This window comes from Helicoverpa armigera, chromosome 14 (assembly GCF_030705265.1).
Source record: "Helicoverpa armigera isolate CAAS_96S chromosome 14, ASM3070526v1, whole genome shotgun sequence".
Classification (NCBI taxonomy): domain Eukaryota; kingdom Metazoa; phylum Arthropoda; class Insecta; order Lepidoptera; family Noctuidae; genus Helicoverpa; species Helicoverpa armigera.
The window spans coordinates 753,880-775,600 of record NC_087133.1 but is presented as its reverse complement, the minus strand read 5'-3'; the positions used below and the strand labels follow the sequence as shown (position 1 = coordinate 775,600).

Genomic DNA, 21,721 nt, shown 5'->3' with positions numbered 1-21,721 from the left:
AGGCAATCGCTCAATGTAAAACACTGGTACACAGCTGCATCCTATTACACTGGAAACCGACTCCAACATAGCAAATGGCTAGGCAGATGATATAACTCTTGGACTTACCTGGTACAGTAACATTCAGTATCTGGCTGCGGCCAAGTGGCTCGTATCCTGTCACCATTACGTACATCTCCTTAGTCAGGTCCAAGCCGGTTAGCTGGAATATTAATTATATTTAGAAGAGTGGGAATTTTACTAATATCGGTATCAAAATATCAAGTACAAAGCAAAAAAAAGTAACTTATGTATAAAAAAATTATAAGCATTTTTATGACCAACTGCTAGATTGGTTACCTTTGAATGAAGCCAAAAACTTTATCATAGACAAAAGACTTTTCCCTGTTTCGCATTTGCAAACCACACTTTATCATATCAAAGATATTCAAATTGTTTATTGATCTCACATAACACAATTTAATTAAAACTGAACTCTATCTACCTAAAAATAAATCTCAAAGGACAATGGGCACAAATATATGGGACCTGGTATACCCCACCAATAGCAATGTCATGCATATCATTGGATAGGCCTTTTTATGTAGAACAACATTTACTATGACAGCTTTGCTGAAATGTTTGTCCGTTCTGAGATATAGATCAAAAACTGTCCAAAAGTTAAACTAAAGTTAACTTAATAATCTATTGATATCTCAAGTTTTAAGATGGGGTAAGGAGATCAGATAGGCAATTACATCCGGTTAGAATGGAAGCTGACTGCATGATAGCTGGGAAAAGGCTAATAAGATCATATTGAATTATTTAAATGTACAAAGTAACGTATGAACGAAATGTGGATAATAATATTATTCTTATATTCATATCGTCTATTTCATTCCGCAATGTACAGTATAAGGTGGAACTGCTAAATATAGTAACAAATGCAGACTCGCAGCAGGTACTTAGTACATCGAAGACATACATAGATTTTCCTTTAAACACTTAATCTGCATTAATTTTAAGTTTGTATTTTATCTATATCTCAGAACGGACAAACAATAGAACAAAGCTGTCATAGTAAATGTTGTTCCAGTTAAAAAGACCTATCGATCGATATGCATGACTTTGTTATTGGTGGGATCTATTATTATGCCCTGGGCAGGAGAAAGAAGAAGACAGTATAGGGTTGAAATGAAAAATAATAGTAACAATTATGGACCCTAATGGGTACAGTAGGTAGGACTCAGGAGACTTACACTTAGTGGAACTTAGTTTTTCCTCTTAAAACTTGAGATATCAATAGATTATTAAGTTAACTGTAGTTTAACTTTTGCTCAGTTTTTGATCTATATCTCAAAACGGACAAACATTTCAGCAAAGCTGTCATCGTAAATGTTGTTCTACATAAAAAGACCTATCCAATGATATGCATGACATCGCTATTGGTGGGGTATACCAATCTGCCCAATGTCCTTTCCTTACCAGCACAGTATTCCCCATGGTGTCCACCGAAGACCACTGGTTGAGGGGCACATTGCGCTCATTGCTGTAGTGGATCGTATATTTGCCGGGAACGCTGTTCCAGGATACTCGGAGAGTTGTGGCGTTCACCAGCTTAGCTGAAAGGTCCTTGAAACGCTGGGGGCCTGGGGAGACATGATGATAGAAGTTAAGCAAATGTAAACTGAGAATGAACTCGGAATCCGGTGTCAAGGAATGTCACTGGTTAAAAAGATTTTCAGAACTATTTGTTATACCATATTTGGAAGGATCATGACACTTGGATCTGAAAAGATCTTAATTTGTTCTTTATTACAACCTCATAGCCCGATGGGACGGCAATCCGACACCACCGGAGAGAGGTCAGGCTTCAAATTCAGAGGAGATCAGGGAGACTTCAAATACATACCATCAGAGGGAGTGGTAATAGTGATTGGCGCGGAGAAATCGCCGGCCGCGTCCCGCGCTCGCACTCGCGCCTGCACGCGCACCTCGTACATAGTGCTGGGGGACAGCTTGTCTATGCGGACTGACTTTAGCTGGCTGCAGAGGAGAAAGTTAGTCAGTATGTCGGAAGATAAAGATAAAAGTCATTTATTTAAAGTAGGCCGAAAATCAACAGTTTTCGAAGCTCAAATTTACAAAGGGCAGCCTACAAAACGACCGCCCTTCACCACTTCCTATGTGTTTTTACTGGGAAGAAGAAGTGGTGGAACAAACTCTCCAGCAACACAATTCTGTCTTTATGGTTTGAAGAACCGTATACTGTCGGTTCTCTAAAAGATTGTCTCTGTTGGTTATTTGTATACCTTGTGTTTTTTTCTATACCTATGACAAATAAATATATAGGTGTGCCACTAAAACAAATATACAGAACACTTTTAACTATCTTTATCGACAAGTCCAATGAACTCACGTCTCCACACAGTCCTCGTTGCCGTCGATTCTCCTGGTGCAGACCATATAAGAGAAGATATCGGGAGACAGATCCGCCTCCTCGCAGCGCCAGCGCACAGTGAATCCTTCTGGTCGAATGTCTGTTACCTCCACATCTTCGGGGATTGCTTTCACCTCTCTGAAGGTTATAATAGGCATAATGTCATGTTTGGATGTAAAGCTTAACGATATGTGGGGTAAAATATTGGTTTTAGAATGACGTAGAAATCATTTTGTATGCTTGGATCATCTATTCAGTGACTATTTACTTCGTATTTTTTTAGCTATCAATGCAAAGATCATTTATATCAGAAAAAAAATCGCGAAAACAAATTATCGGAAAGAACACCTCTGCTTCACAAATACATTTATTTTTGCTACAAAATTAATCTTTCAGACTTAAAAACCCCCTTTTTTGAAAAAATACCATGTACCCAGTTCAAGCAAACAGCTCAAATCTTATATCCCCTTTTGAAGACCCTTTGTGTATGTACCACAGCAACTTTCAAATGATCCCTTCAACCGAAAACCCCTTGTATTTATTCCCAAAACTCCAAATTAAATAATTGCAGATCTGTCTATCGGCAACAGAACCTCACCCGGCGTCAGGGGCTCTCACAGCCACGCTGGTGGACGTCCACGGCACTAGCGTCAGGTTTTGATGCAGCCAGGGAAGGTACTTCGTGCCGAGCACCCTCACTTGGAGGGGCTCTTGTGTTGATCCTGAGAACAAAATTCATCGTCATCATATAAGGCTAGTGGCGTTCATTGTTGAAAAGGAGCATGGTTAGAGAATAAAGATTTTTATATAAAGCTGATTTCTATAGATTGTTAATGTTGGAAAACAACATTTGAAAATGGCGCCATTTTCTTTTAAGAGAAAGAATGACAGTAATTTGATACTACAATGAACCGATCTGGAAGATTCTTTTTTTTCTTAAAAATAAAAGATCCCTTCTGTAAGGTTTATCGAACATCATTGGTAAATAGGTAATTGCCAGATTTTTTATATTTTGTATCACAAGGCCCAACTATTTCATGTCCATTTCATATTATCTCTTTGAGTCCACCGACTCTCAAGTGTCTTACCATAATCTTTTTTTTACATACAGAATGTACATATGTATGACTGTTACTGGAGTTGAAATATTCCTACCTTTAATAGTATAGTTGGTGACTTTTCCATCGAGGGTCACATTAAGTTCATCGGTGCTGTTCTCGACCTTATACTGCAGGATCCACTGCAGCACGCCAGGAGTCTGGTCTGCGAACTGCTTCCACGAGACCAGGATGTCATCATTTTGGCGGGCTAGTTTGATGGGTACTGGGGAAAGTACGAATAGGTTAAATTATGCAGATTTGTACAAGTATATCTTCTGATATCTGATTATTCGTTGGTCGCACATTCACGACAGGACAAAACGAATGAACCTATTTAAATAATATTTGGTACTCTGAAACTCTAGAGCCTGAAAAAAGATACAGACTTCTTTTTATTTGGGTGTGTACAAATGTAAATAAATATAATAAAAAAGTCAATTTACACAGGTTCCTGAAAATTGATTATGTAGGAATAGTAGAACAACGTAATTTTTGCATTGCGTGTTTACTTACCTCCCTGTCCTTGGCACGTGACACTCTCGGACATGTCACTCGCCACATTCCTGTTTGTCGTCGGTGATTTGATGTATGCACGGACCTGTTTCACAAAGAGATAATGTTTATAGAAATCTGTTATTTCAACATTCCCAAGGTTCTTTTGAGAATTTTGTAAGAAGTTCAGAGTGAGATGACTAAAAATGCTGATTAAAATGATTCTGACCTGGAACCCGTATGGTGTCAATGGCTCTGCGACGGTTATGATGTCTTCGATGCCAATCACAGGTTGGCCGGGCAAAGAGATTCCACCTGCGGAAAATAAAGAAAAATGTTTGTATTAGAGCTTGATATATCGATCAATTTGTTACTAAGTCTGCGGGTGTAATTAAAACTGAGGGTACAGTTTGGTTAATATTTTACTGAATGCTAGAGCTGAAGAGTGGGGGTTAAGGCCACTAAACACAGCACCGGTGAAAATACCGACGTCCCGACCGTTGGACCGATGGTACCTGCCACGTTGTACCTGTTGGGGCGGGCATTCTAGTTGACTCTCGTTGACAATATATTCCCTTGGACGATATATTTCTCGGAATGGAGCATTGCCTAGAGTGTACAGTAACATACCAGGAGTAGTGATCTGCACAGTGTAGGCCATGACGTCAGCGCGCACGCGCGGCCAGCGCACCAGCACGGCGCGCGCGCCCGCCGCGCCGCACGTCACGCCCGTCGGGGCGGCGGCGCCGGCGCCCGTCACGTTCAGCGTGGCCCACGCTGACGCTGTGGAGTGCGGCGTCTGCGCGAAGCATTGGTATACTCCTGGGAAACAAGAAAGATTCATAATAATGGAATGATCTTTGCAAAACATGAGGTCTGCCCGTGACAGACAAAAAAAGTTTGTGACGCTATTTACCTGCATCTTCTGAGGTCACGCTTCTGATGAGAAGTTCCAGTCGCTTGCCATCTACTGATGGTAACACCACGATCTAAAAAGATATAGACTCATTTTAGTGAAAAATAAAACACATCTTTCATTCGCATCCAACCCAATATCTTAGCCACACCATAATACTAAAATCCTCGAAATCAAAACCACGAAAGCAACAATTTGTAGCAAGTTAAAGGGACTGGTAACAATTAGGTAACAACTTTCTATATTTATTTCGAGGGAAAATAGGAGTGACAGAGATTCTGACGCCCCGTTACCTGTAGATACCCTAGCCACTAGCCCTAGAAAATCCTCAGTAACCAACCACTCACCCGTCCAGCCAGCGTGAGCGGCTTCCCATCCTTGTACCAGGTGACGGTAGGAGCTGGTTTCCCGGCAGCCGTGCAGTTGAATCGCACGGTGCTCGCTCTGAAGGTCTGCTTAGAGGTGGGGTGCACTGTAATGCGGGCTGGCTCTGTTAGAGATACGGCGAACGTCTGTGGAGAATAAGATGAGTAAGTGGATTTTTAAGGAAGAATCTTTTGACTGATGATAGTTAAATCTTTGGTGGATTTTGGCAGTTGAATCAGTCGTTATATCTATATAATTATCTTATTCTGGATACATCCCTGTATTGTGAGTAAAATGGTTGCCGACCTCTTCCAAGTACAACATGGAAAATTTTACGCAATATCAGACATGTAAGTACAATTTATGTTCATAGTAAACATCCCTACTCAATTCCTCAGAAAAACAAACGCGATACCATATCATATTGCTCACAAAAACGGGAGCAAACAAATCCATTGTATTAAAAGAACAATTTCCTTATCAACAACAGAATCAAATATCGGAATATGATATACAATAATCAAATACGCCTTAGGTTAACATTCAGTTAAATAAAGCAATATATATGTACCTATTCAATTCTTAACACAAAATGCCTTCAAGCCATACAGATATTTCGAGAAAACATCATATTATATACTCTATGTAAACCTGAAAGCAATTACGAGCTCGTACATAGATAACCTTATTTAATTTGAATTAAATATTACATGATAAGACTGCCTGTTTGCCTAATTTAGGCTGAGTACACATTTGCTTGTGGGTGTGATGCACGAGTGACATGGTACGTGAGATATTCATAAAATTACAGAAAGAAGTGAACATACGTTGTCGTTATAAAACTTTTTCAAATACGAATAATAATAAAACTAATCTACATTCTACTGTTCAAGTAACAAAAGACAATCGACTCGATAAGCTTAACTGGTTCCCAGCAGTATTCTTATGGCAAGATTCATCCCATGTTCGGCACTATGTCGTAGGTACACAAATGCTTCTTCTAGTCTACTTGCTCTCGTAACAAATTAGGTCCGAAAATAATGTAATCGTGAAACTGCAACCTTTAGTGCGCGAACGCAGGCTAGTAGTAGATCTTCCCTAGACCAAGGTTGCAGAGGAAGTACCATAAAAACGATTCTATTACCATATTTCAATAAAACCTTCATTTTTTAAATGTCATCCTTTTTATTTTAACTATATGTAGTAAAAGAATGAAAAACATATGAACCTTACCAATGTGTACTCACCTTTCACGAGCTCGTGTAAGCTTCAGGCGAACAGTTCAACAGTACGATGTTAAACAATAGATAGGTTATATCTATCTTTCTATTACGATTTAACGATTAATTGTACAATCGATGTAGTTAGATATTTTATCTAACTAAAAAAATCTGTATCTATTTAGATACAGATTTTTTTCGTAATTCTGGGTTATTTTAACAATATTCTAAACGTGAAAAAATCAATAAGTATTGAAATGAAACTACGATAAATAGAGCGTATTTCGACAACCAAAAAATAGGTTCTACACGTTAATATATTTTTTGTATATGTTCATCAGCTTCCGTCATTTTATCGCACTATTTTTTAATATCTAGCAGGGGCAATGACGTTCGCGTCAACTATGAACAGGAATGCATCAATCTCAACGGATTACCGTATAAAAGGTCTGTCTTCAGTGATGGACTGAATACGGCTGATGATCATGTCCTTAGTGTAAGTTAATGAATTTAATAGGGGCTTTAACCGGCCCTAGTTTAACTGTCTTTAGCCATTCTCAGTCTTCTACTCACCTTCACCAGGTCGCTGTTTCCCTCAACAGTGCAGGTATACACTCCCTCCTGCTCAGGGCCTACGTCACGGAGGATCAGGACTTCGTCTGTGGCTTCCAGCTCACTGGTCCTCTCGCCAGGTTGGGAGAACTCCCATATTAGCTGCAAGAGGAGGATTTTGTTACATTAGTTCTCATAGGAGAATAGAGGTATATGGTATTTGCCAGTTAGCTATGCTTGACATAAAGAAACATACAATATAATTATATTAGGTGCCTGTATAATACCAAAAATAAACGAATTGAAATGTCAATTTCAATCACGCAGATACTTGATAAACTATTTAGCAATTTTTGATATTCCTCTGACTGATTGTCAATTTCTGTAAAGAGATTTACTTCGCATTGGGATCGTCGTTTATAACCGTAAGAAAACAGGTTTTGCAAAGTTTTCTTTGTAGTTTTTACATAAACAATTATGATTAAATTACCTTAGGCCTAGGCCACCCTGTGACAGGACAAGGCAGCACAACGGTACTGCCCCTCGGAACTGCAATATCCTTCTCATGGTGGACCGGCAGCATAGCCGGGTCGGTATCCGGGTTACCCGGGTACTCCTCAACTTGCAGCTTGCCCTCATGGCTGTATCTCGTTCTGTTTGCGTGGGAGTTTGTTGCTTTGCATCTAGTGAGAAGATTTTTTAATAATATTATTAATTCAGAAAAAGTGTACATAATATGTATTATAATAATATTAAATAGATGTTTTATATGTAAATTGTAATGGCCTTACTACAAAAACTTTAAACACTGTTACACTTGCCTAAAAAAAATGTGGCTCCAAAATGAACCATATGTCAACGTCATAATTTGACAATTTTTTAGACAAGTCTTAAACTGACGTTAAAAAGTTTTTGCGGTAAGACGGTAAATATTTCAAATAAATAGGTGAGAAGAACAAATCATGGTTTAAGATAGCTAGCTGTTTACCGCGGTTTGTCACGCACGTCCTGGGGGGACTTCCCGTACCCAAACACAATATAGACCATATTACTCGGGGACAGTGTAGTTTCCGAGCCTTTAGGACACAAACAAACAAATATTTCCTATTTATTATGTTAGCAAAGAAATAATTTCTTAAAGTTATAGTGAGTTGCATTGTTTTATCGAATGAAATGTGACTTGGCAAGAATGCATCGCGTAGCAGTGTGCTACGGCGTAGCTCGTAGCAATGCATCACAGATACTTCGTAGCGAATTATATTGGCGTAAGCTGTATTTGAGTAGCCGCGATTTTGTATGCAAGTTGGACAATAAAAAACTGAACAAATCAGTTGGCTTATGTAGCTTATAGTCTTGATGTATTTACCTGTATAATCCAGAATCTTCTCCTGTCACGTCCGTGATAAGTAGCTGATTTTTCAGCACTGTGTATCTGAAACAAAAAAAAATAATGAGCATTTCAACCAAATTGCAAGCGCCCATTTTCATCAACCTGTTGGAACAATGCTGAACTTGCTAATGTTTCAGTACAGCACAAATTCTCAAGGACATACCTATTATTCTGCGGCAAAGGCTCTCCATCCTTCTGCCAGGAGATGGCGGCGGCTGGACCCGAGCTGATGCTGCAGTTCAGCACGAAGGGCTGGCCGCGCCATGCCGTCGCGTTCTCGGGGTGCACCGAGAACTGCTTATCTAGGTCTGTAAAAGATAAAGCATGGTGATGAGCTTCGAAGGTTATAGAAGTAACGTAATGGAAGATTTTTATGGCCACTGATAAAAATCTGGTATAGAGGAATAAGAAGAAAGTCGACGCTTATTAACAGCTGCAGTCGATCCTTAGATAAAACGCTGATACTCAGGTGCATCTAGTTAGACTGGAAGCCGACCCATAGCCGGCATAGTTGGGAATAAGCTGATGATAAGTAAAACTTTGTCCAGGAAGAGATTATTTTTGTACTTCTAAATATAAAGAAAAGCTTTGAAATATATTTTGCTATTTATTGGAACGCGGAAATACGCTTTGAAACAGGTGACATTCAATTCCTCACAACTAAGTATTTAAACTCAAAGGAAACGTAGAATATAATTATCAAACCTGTTACTAAAGTCCAAAAGTTAAAGATCAGAACTGCGGTGTAAACAGAGATCAAAGTTTAATTCAAGATGAAACTTCAAACGTTAATGTAAGGTTGTTCGCAGCATCATCCTACGCACTCCTATTAAATATAGGAAACTTTCCTATTCGAACGCTTAAAGGTCTATTTTTAGGATCTCCTTGGTTTCTTAATTCCTTCTCATTTGAGTGAACTATCATACAGATGAATAATACATTCCGATAAAAAAAATGGTTGAATTTTTACCATCAAGAAAATGGATGCGAAATACTATTTCATAGACAATATTTTTGCTCTAAAAAAAACCTTAAAAGACACACTGCAGTATATACATATATAGGTAGTTGTTTTTTTTTTTCAAGAAAATTCTATCGATGTTTTTATTCGGTCTGATACGGGCTAAATACCTGATATTTGTAATATGCGTACTACCATTCACCTTCATGAAGATTTATGAGCCCAAAAAACTATAGACCGGCTAAAAGTTTACAGTATTCCCACACACTCTTAATATTATTGAAAGAGCAATATGATTAGTCCTTCAGTATTTCTAACAATAGGCTATACCATTACGGAAAAACTTCAGAGTATGGAATGCCAAAACTGCCTGTGTCCCATATCGTAAACATTGATGGCTACCCCCATAACGCTACAGGCTTGCGTCATGACTGAAATTATACTAAAACGTTATATCCAGCAAGATTTTCAGGAGCCTGAAATTGGGTAGTGCTAAGTTTTTATTTTTATTTGAAGATTTGAGGTCACATGAGGTCAGTAGCGTTCTAACTTGAAGACAATGTATGTCAGCTGCATCATCTTGTAACCTTTTCCCAACTATGTTGGGGTCAGCTTCCAGTCTAACTGAATGCAGCTGAGTACCAGCGCTTTACAAGGAGCGACTGCCTATCCAACCTAGTCAACCCAGTTACCCGGGCAACTCAACACCCCTTCATAAGACTGCGTCTCATATAAACTACTTCTTTGTGTAGTCGATGGATGGGATATACAATACGACCCGACTTTCAACAGATTTTTCGTTCACCAAATATCACCAAGTACTTCCTAATCTAGGCTGAACAACCTGGCAGTATAAATCAACTGTTAACACAACGGTAAATCATTGTCTACCCTTCATGTCGGCGCGAATATCGCTCTGTATCGCTATCCATAGCTTTGATTGATTGTGAAGCAAACTCGCGTGTCACGGCATGTTATACAACATATGTAGGCATAGGCATGAACTAAGAGTATTTTGCCAACTGGAGACGCTTTGAACAGAAACAAAAGTCTGCCCAATCACGCGCAGAGGCAACGTAACAAATGTGATAGCGATAGATCATTCATGTATTTTCCATACGCATTGGGACGCTTGGTCACGACATAATTGTCGAACACGTATAAATAAAATGCATGCACTAGCTGTTTACCAAAGTTTCACCCACATCTTGGGGGATCTTCTATTCGTGCCCAGACGAAATATACCTATGTTACTGGGAAAATCTAGCTTCATAACAGTGAAATAAATTTTTCTCAATAGTTTCGGAGCCTTTAGCGCCACATACACACAAAAATCCTTTTATTGAATAGAAGATGGGCGGTGCTCTCGTATCGTTGGCAAAGGCGATAGGCACGACAATATCGTCTCCAGTTGGTTACATGCTCTAAGTAATATAACGATATACTAGGGAAAAACAAGGGCACTTGTGTTGATTTATATTCGTTTTCGGGAAGTGTTTCGACAAAATTATCGAGGTTATGTAGAAAATTGGGTCAATGAAATATGAGCAGATATCCCTTCGTGTGGGTTAAAGATAAACACGAGCAAAAAGTTAGAAGATAAAAAAAAATACTTAAAATAATAGTATCAGCAAGCATCCCTTTCAAGTAAAGGAAAACGAAAGGAAGAAATAAACACTTGCTGTTTTGAAGAGACTGTCTATGGAGTTTTTTTACCAGTTCTTCCCCATGAGAAAAACGTTTTCATAGGCTTTTTTGAAATAAATTTAAAAATAAGTTGAGTTTAATTCAATTCTTCCACCAGATAAGTATGTATCTTTGTCAATAAAGGTGATCTCTCATGGTTACTACGTAGATACCTATATGTACCTATACTTCATTGCGTGAACTTGGACAAACATACAAAAATAACAACAGTCCTGATAACACAGTTCAGGTGTCATCTATTTTGGTAATAATTAATTAGGTAAAAAAACAATATCATTAATTATTTTCATTCAATTTAAGAATGTTATTTTTATCTCAATTTTTATCGAAACAACATGTATTTTTAAACTCAGTTGAAATTTTATAAAAACGTTTTCTTAACTTACACTCAGAGTAGCTTAAGAAAACGTTTACTCTTATTATTATATTCAAATGAAATCTAAGAATTCCCATGAATTCAATATACATAGAGCGCCCTTTTATTCCACTTCAAAACTCATGTAGATCAATGACCTTACTACGATTCAAAACATTGGGTTCATAGATACATTTCATAAAGTGATGCATGACAGCTTACTATGGGTATGAATATTTCTTCTGGGCTAATCCCACTAGTAACCAGCAACAAATTGCACGCAAACATTGCTAAAATGTCCACTTCACTGCAATCTTTATACGCGAACATATTCTAGCAGTGGATTCGCGCCGACATTTTGTGTTCGCGAACAAATGTACGCGAACAACGATTCGACATCGCAGTGTTGTAACCTGGCCCTTACTCTAAAAAAACAACCATACCGCCCCAGAAATATTGAGAAAACAAGCTATTTCTTGATAAAACATAATTATAACATTTATAATATGTTTTCCGTGTTGAGTAGCGTAGAAATAAGGTCGGCGCGGGTTGTCGAGGCTCCATAAATTATTCAAGGCAGAATATAATTTTAGTATCTAAACGGTTATAAGTTATCTAGGGTACCTACGCTTGTGGCTACCTAGGTATTAAGTAATACTTATCAGTACGTTGTAATTTTCCTTAAATTGTCTAGGCGTTATTTTGTATAATGACTACTAATTTCTAGGCATGGAAATCGTGTGAACTTTTCACCCTCATAGGAAAACTTTGCAGTTCCAATTACATGTGCCAAATTTTCTACAAATTATGCTAAGGGTTGCATTGTGAAAAAGTGAATAAGAAAGATAATACATTTATTTAAGCAAATATAATGATACTTAATGCTCGTTCTGAACCGTACAGTTAGTAGATATATACCCAAATATGACCTTCTATATCCCCGTAAGGTTTACTTACATGTTATCTTAGGAATATTTTTTTCCAGCAACTGACAATTAGATGTCGAGGTAAATAACCTAAAACTGTTTAGTTCAAAACACAAAGTAACAAACATTCAAATATTTAGATAGCCTTCAGGTCAAACGCCTAAAATTTTTAGTTTTACCTATTTTTTCAGTCGTAAACAACATGATATTATTTTGCTAAAACTTGTTGTAACCTGCCAAGATTTTTTAAATAATTGTATAATAAATTATATTACTCATTCATTACCCACTGATAAAGCAACGAAAACAAAATAATTGCTAATTGCATATTTTTATATTACAAACCTTATCTAGAACTCTTTATTTATTTTTAAATATGTATCATTCATACCTATATACATAACCTAGGTGTTGTCTAAATATATCTGAACAATTAGGTATTATAAAAGTGTGTATTGAACAAATAAACACAAACCCTAAAATTATTTTACTATGTAGTAAAATCCTACACTAACCCTATGGGGTACATTTCATCCCGCCGCGAGAAGTTGTTTCTTTTACATACGGCTGTCTTAACATCCCTTTTTTTACCTTTAAGATATAGGTATACCATTTATAATATCGTAGTCTTATCAATAAATAAAAGCTGATGAAACAGTACCATATTTAGACAGTAGATTCTGTCGAGGAGGCATGATAATGGGCTGTGATTTCAAAAGGTGACAACCAAGCAACGTGGGGACACCTTTGACTATTAATATTGTAAACACACTGGATTCGCGGTTGATGCGGGCGAGGTGTAGATTTTTTATACTTATTCAGATAGAACATACATATCTACACATTTGCATGTACAGATGTCTATAGTCTTGATTTTTAACAAGCCATTTTTTTTAAATATTAACATTGTATTGTAAGTGTTACGATATATTCGCTTAATATAAAAGTTTTACCCAATTTCAATGCACGTTAGAAGAACACTTCCTAAAAATAAAAATCTCTACAAAAAATATGAACATTATTTAACCATTTAAAATACAAGAATCTTGTAGGAACTGTCTGCATTCTCGTCCCGTATGTCATTGATACTGAAATTGAATGAAATTGAGATCAAAGGCACGCTTGTGATTGAGTACCTACAGATATAACTTGATTTTCTTCAGTCAAAGACTTCAGGTAAAATGTACGCTTTACCAAAGATCATTTAATAGTTCCTACGTAGTTTTGCTGTAGCATTAGAAACCGCTCGATAAAATGTCTTTGGGGTAAATTCAAGTAAAAAAAAAATCTCGATAATCGTCCGCTTAATTTGTTGCCCCTGGAGCTTTCGAACAGCAAAATTTCATTTACAATGGTGTTTTGAACAACCTCACCAACTATCATATAACTTGGGTGCTTGTAACTTCGGATACCTAAATTGACCAAACTACAAATGTGTTTTTGATACGCCAAGAACTTCTCCATCCTTAAACAACTATCGGAAGACCTCAATTAATCACCTGAAACCCATTCTCATAAACCTCTCACAAGAACTTGTCCCATACATCATATAACCAAACTATAAGTCTCAAGATATGGAGTACTTCCACCCATCTATTATTTAAATAACCCATAAGGCCTAAGGAAATGGTTTAATACACCCAACTGCAATAAACAAAGACAGATGGTTAGACAAGAAGCTTATAAATCCTAGCGTGAATAACTAGCTTATAACTTAGGACAATAACGGGAGTGTCTACACTATCTACCAAAGAACAGACCCTTCTGTCGTCCAAGATTTATCAGACGGGTAGACAGTAATTCTACCTGTATCCCGATAGCATCTGAGAGGAAAATAACAACTTGTTTGTCAAATGGTGTTTTCTTCGTGTGTACGAAAATAGGCGCGTCTTTTGCCGGCTTCCGTAAGTAATGTCAGTTCTGTTTGTTGTGAAATAGGCCGCAAAAAATGTCTAAGAGATACGAAAAATGTAAGGAGGTCAATAAGAGAAGAGATACCGTCAAAATATTTAAGTGTGTGTCCAAAAATTGCGGGTAAAATAGGTTATCAGATATTTTAGCTTTCGTATATACTCCGTAAAGATTGCCTAAGATATTCAAGTGACTAAAAGGACCCACTACGTGCCTCTCAAAAATTGAGGAACTCTTTATGACATAGAAAATCACACATCTGCAGACCAACCGCACCAAGCGTTGCTTAATCTTAGGTTCATCGAACCCTACGGCTGTTATTTAACGAGCTCCAACGGAAATGATCACCCATCCTTGAAATTACCGCAAAATGAAGCTTCAAAGATCAGATAAAAATAAACAAAAGGCAGAAAATGTCTTCCCTTAGAACACCCACTCTTAGAGCGCGCACACACTACAAACTTTTAGTCGGTCGACTGTCAGAACGTTGGTAGGAAAACCATATTTTTTTTAGAAAGTCGTGAATAAAATCAAAGTTTTTAGTCGGTCTGATAACGAATAAATACCTGATCGTTGTTTCGTGTGTATCCATCGTTTCATTCATCTTCATACTGATTTTATGAGCCCAAATCAACTATCGGCCGACTAAAAGATTGTAGTGTGCGATCGCTCTTAACCTTTTTAAACGTTGTCAATAGCTGTACCTACTCTCTAATTTTCCGAAGCTGTGTAAATAACTTTTATTTACAACGGTTCGGAGTAAATATTGGGATGTTTATGCCCATTTACTTGCTAGGTGAGTGTTTATGTACTTATTTGATTAATAAAAATGTTTAATTAATTAATAAGTAAGGGAAGCATTTAACGATCCTCCCGATTCCCGTAATATCTTATTTCTATTTCGCAAAGACCAAGCATTTTGTTAAATTATTATATCATGTACGCCGTATGTTTTATGTACCGTTTTGAGTGTACATCGAACGTCATAATCATCCACGAATGAAATTAATTGTTAAAATAACCAACCCGACACTTTTATACAAACCTTTTTTATATACCATATCAGCACACACATTCACGCACACACACACACCAGCACAACAAAGACCCAAAAGATACAAAATGGTCAAAAACAAAAGGATATCTAACTAGCTTGTCAAATAGGTATTGTTGCAAAAGTAACGGTGATTACCGGGGCACAATAAAATTAAGCCTAGATTTAATCAGGCCAAAAGTACTGGACACTGGTTTTTCAGTTGCTTGTCCCTTCGGAATTAGGACACCTTATGTGCTTGAAAACTAAGTATTATACGTACTGGTTTGTTTTTTTTTTGGAAGAAAAGAAAATGTAATAGAGAATCACGTTTTTATTGAAAATATTACCAGTCCTCTGACTACAATAATACTTTGTTAGTTACCTATTTGGGGAATTTCTACATCTATTTATGTCGATATGTGTACCCTATCAAAGTCAAAGTACTGTCTGGACTGTCGAAAAATTGTCTACTTCAGTTCTTATAATTATACTTTCCAATTGCCTTTGTGCAGGTCTTCTTTGGTAAATCCAAAATATTGCAAAATGTGAAATTTTCTGACAGCATTTAATTTCCATTGTATGTGTTGCAATCATACTTTGCAGAAATCACTTATTAATAGGATAACATCGTCTATGATTCCCCAAAGTGTAATCCAACTCCATACTCCGAAACCATATCAGACATACACACAGATTTAATTTCCCACTAAATAATATAAGCAAGGATATTCTGACGAGACCAACTATTGTACGACCACAACTCTAGATCATTTCTCCTAGATAAACCCTTGTATAATAGGCAACAATTTGCTTTTGTTGGTAAACTGTCAGAGTGAAGCAAATGTATAAATTGTCGACTCTAGGGATTTACTGTTTCAGTGAACTGGGAATTATTATAATGGGATTTCATATTCTAACGCGTACTTATAAGAAAGGTATCCTATTTACTACGAGTTTGTAAAACCAATTTATCAACATTAAATGTATGTTATAAATCTGATAAACCTTATAGAAATAATTAAACAATTTCACATATTAGTAGTCTTACCATGGGCTTTGAAATTGCCCAGGACACTGGGTTGAGGAAGTCAGATAGGCAACCGTTCCATAAAAACACTGACACTCAGTTAGACTGAAAGCCGACCCCAACATAGTTTTGAAATGGTTAGATATATGATGATGATGATGTTACAAATTATCCGAAAGAAAACTTCTAAAAGAGAATCTTTCGGGCACATGTTTTACATACAAAAATAGACATATCACTACAATTAAACCTATATTAACTTCAAAACATGATGAAGACGATCTCAAACAGAAATCTACAACAATCAATGTTATCCAAAGCAGATATACACATTACTTACCCAACTATAAACCGGGACAATCAGAAACTGCCACTTCGTATAAACAGAACTAGTTCTACCCTAAATAAATAACTAAGTTCCCAGTTCCCAGATCCCAGTCAAAATAGGAGGAACAAACAATAATGAAGTCTGACAGATTATTCATGAAGTGCGTAACCGTTCGGCTGTAACTTGAGGATCTTAAGATGTTCTAAATAACTTTGATGTTATAACTTATGGTATCTGTAGAGATCATAATCTAAACTAATATTATGAAGAGGATAAGTTTATTGTTTGTTTGTTGGAGTACTCTAAAACTATTAAACCTGGTTTTTATCCGGATACGCGGCACAGTTTCCGTCAAATTCGGAAAAAGCGACACTTGAAATGATCTCAATTTAGTATCCAGTTTCCCGAATTTTTTAACTAACACGTGCCAATATACCAAATTCTGTAAACATTCTCTGTACACAAACGAATATAATATATTACAGCAGTGAAGATAACTAAGTAAATAACAGAATTGCCTACCCGTGCGAGCTATGTAAATGTTTGTTGATAGAAGCGACCTCCCCGATGTACGCACTTGCTTGTTTTTTTACCAGCAAGTGTAATGTATTGAGTTTATTACTTTACGGAGTGTAATGAGATAGATGATTGTTGATATAGGACCCCTATTAACTTGATGCTGCATAATGTATGAGATTTTTGGAGTTCAGGGAATCTTGCTATCCAACGTCGCGGCGTGTTATCCTAGTTCGTCAATTTATATTTAATACATATTCTTCGGTATTTTTAAGAACTTTATTATTTTGACAGGTCTTTAATACTGTTCTTATTGCCTATGCAGTTTCCGTACACAGAAGAGATAAGCACCAAGAAGGAGAATCTTCATGTTCTTTTGCTGAGCAACGTGAATGACGCCTTTAACTAAACCAACCTAAAATAAAACCAGAGCTAGTGCTGTTTCAAACGCAGCCTGGTACAATTTACCACAAAGAACAGTAAACACTATTAATACAAGTAAAACTACTTACAAGCAAACTTGAGCTGCACAGGGTACCCGAGCACGAGGCCAGCATGGTGCCTCACGGTGCACTGGTACACCCCCTCGGAGCTACCGTCCTTCTTCTTCGACACTTCCAGAGTACCATTGCTTAGTACCCTGCAACAAGAACATGGGTTAAAGTGCTTTTCTAATTATAGTTTAGGCTGAAAATTAGGAGTCTTGGACTGTCAATTAAGATAGTTAGAAAAAGGCTGTTCCGTTTTCCCTTGTGTGTTTCTGGGAAGAAGAAATGGCGCAATAAACTTTCCAATGACATAAATAATTAATTTACACAATGGCCTTATCCGGGTAACGTTGTACTTTTCTAAGGACTTGACACCTGGTGGAATATTAATTGGTATATGCAGGTAATAGCTCCAATTCTGGAGTGATAACTAACTATTCCTAAGTACACAATTATACCCTTAACTGATTCTTCGAACTGTATATTACAGAACGTTTCCAAGTAAGAGCCTCTGAGGACTTCTTGATTCAGAGAAATTCTAAAGAACATTCCAGACTGAAGTATCTCACTAAAGCTACCAAATTAACGATTTAGGTTTCCCTTCGAATACACATAGGAAATAGTCTAAAGCAGGCGTTTTAGGAGGCTGTCTTATGCAAATCTTGACCATCAAAAATGGCTGATTTATAGCCTATTTTTAAGTTTTATCATCATGGCTCCTTACTCACCGTTTAACCTCCTCATCGCCCTTCCTCCAGACGTAGGGCTTCGGTCTCGGCCTGTCTTCAGCCTCGAGTGGGGGCGGGGGGCGTCTCGCCGGGATCCGGTCCGCGTCCGGCACCACACACGGCACCGAAGCGCGCGGGGACGACAACCACGTTATCGGGACATCTGCTGAAGATAGGAGCGGTTGAGAAGGTGGATCTTGGATGTGAAGCTAATAAATAATAATAAGGTAATTCCAAATGACATAGTTTATAGAGACTAATAGCTTATCGTAAGCGGAAAGGACGTATCCTATTCCGAATTTTACACTGATTTCAACGGCATTTTACAGCCGCTTTTCATTCTTGAAAATTAGGATTTTATCAACTTTACTATACTATAGCTCTAATCTAATACCAAAACATTCACGTGATACAGCGTATTAAATAAAAATGAAACCTTAAAAATTACTGGAAGAGTACTAGCTAAAAAGTTGAAAAAATTATAGCAAAATTATACAACAATAACGATTTTCCAGACTTGTCCGTTTTTACAATAAATATCAAACAAAAGGATGAAACAAATTCATAACAGAAAATTTTATACGTATTTGTATGACTTCACAAAAACAACATAATGAAAATTCAGTTAACATGGTAAAAAAATAAAGTTTAAACGTGCGTAAAATTGTTCAAGAAAAACAAACCTGAAATCCTTTGGAAACGGCGAACTTGGGCTAATTAAGTTAAGTTTTTAACTTACCGGGAGTTAACTTAGAAGCAGGTTTTACTGGGACTCCATCAAAAGCAGAAGATAAAATCTAAAGGCTGAAAAGTGTAAAATTACCTATTTCTTAACGTAAATAAAATACTGAACTAGTTGATCCCGACTGATTAAACCTATTGGCAGACAGGTTGTCAGAAACCAGTAAGCCACCAGTCCTACCAAGGAATATCTGATGACCCGAGTAACTGGGTTGAGGAAGTCAAATAGGTAGCCGATCCATATAAAACACGGATACAGTACTCACCTGTATTTTGTCCAACTGGAAGTCGACCCCAACAGACATGGGAAAAGGCTAAGCAGATGATAATGAGTTCCTGGTGACAACTCAATACCGTAATTCCAAAGTATTCAACAACAAAAAAATCCTAGACCACAATACAATTTTCTAGATCCAATTTCAACTTCCAACAAAGCGTCTAAAAACTTCATTATTAAGAAAATTTGCAAAACAAACGCTCAGCGGATATTAAATGGCGCAATTAGGGCGTTATTTTGTGGCCCACAATTAAAATGGCGTCACAAGCTCTGAGGAAATCTATTAATGTTGAAACTAATAGAAAAACGGGAACAACTCACAAACACCAGGAAATTGCTTGCGAATTACTTGCTAACTCGATAGTTAGTTTACTAAGGGTTAAGGAAAAACAATTGCTGCTGAAAATCTGGTGCTTCGTTCTTGTTTAAGAGAAAAGCAATGACAAGGTATAAGGTATAATACTATTATGTTATGGTCCTTATTCCTCGATTGATCAAATCAAGGTTTAAAATCTAGATCATCCAAAGTTCTTAAAAACTGTATATTTTTATGATGTACCAGATTCAACCCATGTCCTATGGGAACCTGGTTAAATGTTTATTGACTTTTAATAAGTAGCCTTCCTCGACAAATGGGCCATCTAAACACTGAAATATAATATTTCAAATCCGCCATCTTCACAATAATACTACAGAATAGTATCGTGGAAAATTCCTCAAATAAACAGAAAGTTTATTTTATCTCCTAACGTCTGTGATCTCGTTTAACTAAGAGGATACTGACCATTTTCATGAGGTAAAGTATCAAGCAATACAAAGTAAATCCCCACTTGAAAAGGTATCTAGAAAAATGTGAGAATTTAACCTAAATCCTGTCAAAAGGTACCCGTTACTGTTTTGCCCTAATGAGTTTTGGTCCTGAAGGAAATTGCCCATTTAGCCTGAGGGTTTTGTAAACAGCTTACTTGAAATTCTTTCTGCCCACACAATGTTTGAATACGTTTGAATTACTTGACAATTCATTTATTTTTATACTAGTGCTTCCTGCGTTTTGATTTGCATAGAGTTTGTGAACTAAAGCTCCGTTTTCTATAAGTATACTGCTTAAATAGATGTATAAAATTAATGAGATATGTAAAAGTTTATTTGAGATAAGAATAAAGTGTATCACATACGTACATACAAACTACGAGCTAAAACATAACCCTTTTTTGCAATCGGGAAAAAGGCCGTTGGAAAGTCAAGAAAAATATCGAAATGGTACGATAACAAGAGTTCAGTTTTTTGTAGGCTAGGTCTAACTTACACAAAAAAATCTCTGGACCTATAAAAATCTAATACTACGGACAGTTGTTATAACATTAGAATATAATAACAAAAGAAATAGTTATTTTAACGGAAAAACTATACGAATACCTAGTTAATAAAAGAGGTCCTAGATAAACAGGATTGTTTTGTTTTATTTTTGAGTTTTTATTTTCTAAAATATAAAGAATATTGATATAGAAATTCACTATGATAAAAAAATATACATATAAATGAATAGTAGTGACATATCATTGCAAAAAAATAGTAGGTTGATACATATCCAACTAACTGCGGTTTCCGCCACGTCCTATGGGAACTACTTCGCGTGCCCCGAAAAATATTAGCCTACATATAGCTTTCCTCTATGCATGATCGTAACATACTTACACGTCCACAAAATCAATCAATGAAAATCGAAGAATCGATTGACGAACACCTTTAGTTCCCACACTGTCTTTCAATAAAACGTTACCGCTTCTCAAAACAAACATCATTACAATAAAACCATGTTTTGTAATCCACACAAGATGTTCAGCGGTTACGTATTCAGAAGGCAAGAAACTTCAATGGAAAATTCGTAGAATATGCGGGTAGGTTGTTGGAGAGTTTAACTAACTGGAGACGCCATAGCCGTGCCATCCTTTTGACAAAGGTACAAACAATCATCGGCCCTTTTCTAAGCCATTGCAAGGCACAGGCCTCGTCTTATATGAAAAAGGATTTTTCGTGATGAAAATTATGTGATTGAAAATGCATCAGTAATATAAATATATCGGGACACCTATCACACACGGTCGGATAGCCCCTAGTAAGCTATTTATTAGCTTGTAACACAACTGCTAAAAAAATAATACCTGTATGCTCATAAATACATATAACACCCAGACCACAGCCAACAAGCATGTTTATCACACAAATGTTGACCGTACTAGGAATCGGACCCGGGACCATCATTTG

General features: G+C 36.9%; 1 protein-coding gene across 2 annotated transcripts in view; it reads right to left on the bottom strand.

The window, feature by feature from the left end:
• The window catches only part of LOC110382330 (protogenin A), a 113,125-nt gene that overhangs the window by 3,657 nt on the left and 87,747 nt on the right, over positions 1-21,721 (bottom strand). Inside the window, exons 2-18 of one of the 2 annotated variants that reach the window (XM_064037765.1) lie at positions 18,439-18,604; positions 17,735-17,862; positions 8,619-8,763; positions 8,432-8,497; positions 7,556-7,748; positions 7,087-7,227; positions 5,275-5,439; positions 4,928-5,000; positions 4,642-4,833; positions 4,241-4,326; positions 4,033-4,117; positions 3,575-3,742; positions 3,018-3,141; positions 2,399-2,557; positions 1,892-2,025; positions 1,465-1,628; positions 109-202 (exon numbers count right to left, since the gene is read on the bottom strand). In XM_064037765.1, the coding sequence (XP_063893835.1) occupies positions 109-202; positions 1,465-1,628; positions 1,892-2,025; positions 2,399-2,557; positions 3,018-3,141; positions 3,575-3,742; positions 4,033-4,117; positions 4,241-4,326; positions 4,642-4,833; positions 4,928-5,000; positions 5,275-5,439; positions 7,087-7,227; positions 7,556-7,748; positions 8,432-8,497; positions 8,619-8,763; positions 17,735-17,862; positions 18,439-18,604 (2,283 nt within the window). The remainder of the gene's footprint in view (positions 1-108; positions 203-1,464; positions 1,629-1,891; positions 2,026-2,398; positions 2,558-3,017; positions 3,142-3,574; positions 3,743-4,032; positions 4,118-4,240; positions 4,327-4,641; positions 4,834-4,927; positions 5,001-5,274; positions 5,440-7,086; positions 7,228-7,555; positions 7,749-8,431; positions 8,498-8,618; positions 8,764-17,734; positions 17,863-18,438; positions 18,605-21,721) is intronic. The other variant, XM_064037766.1, reaches the window with a different exon arrangement.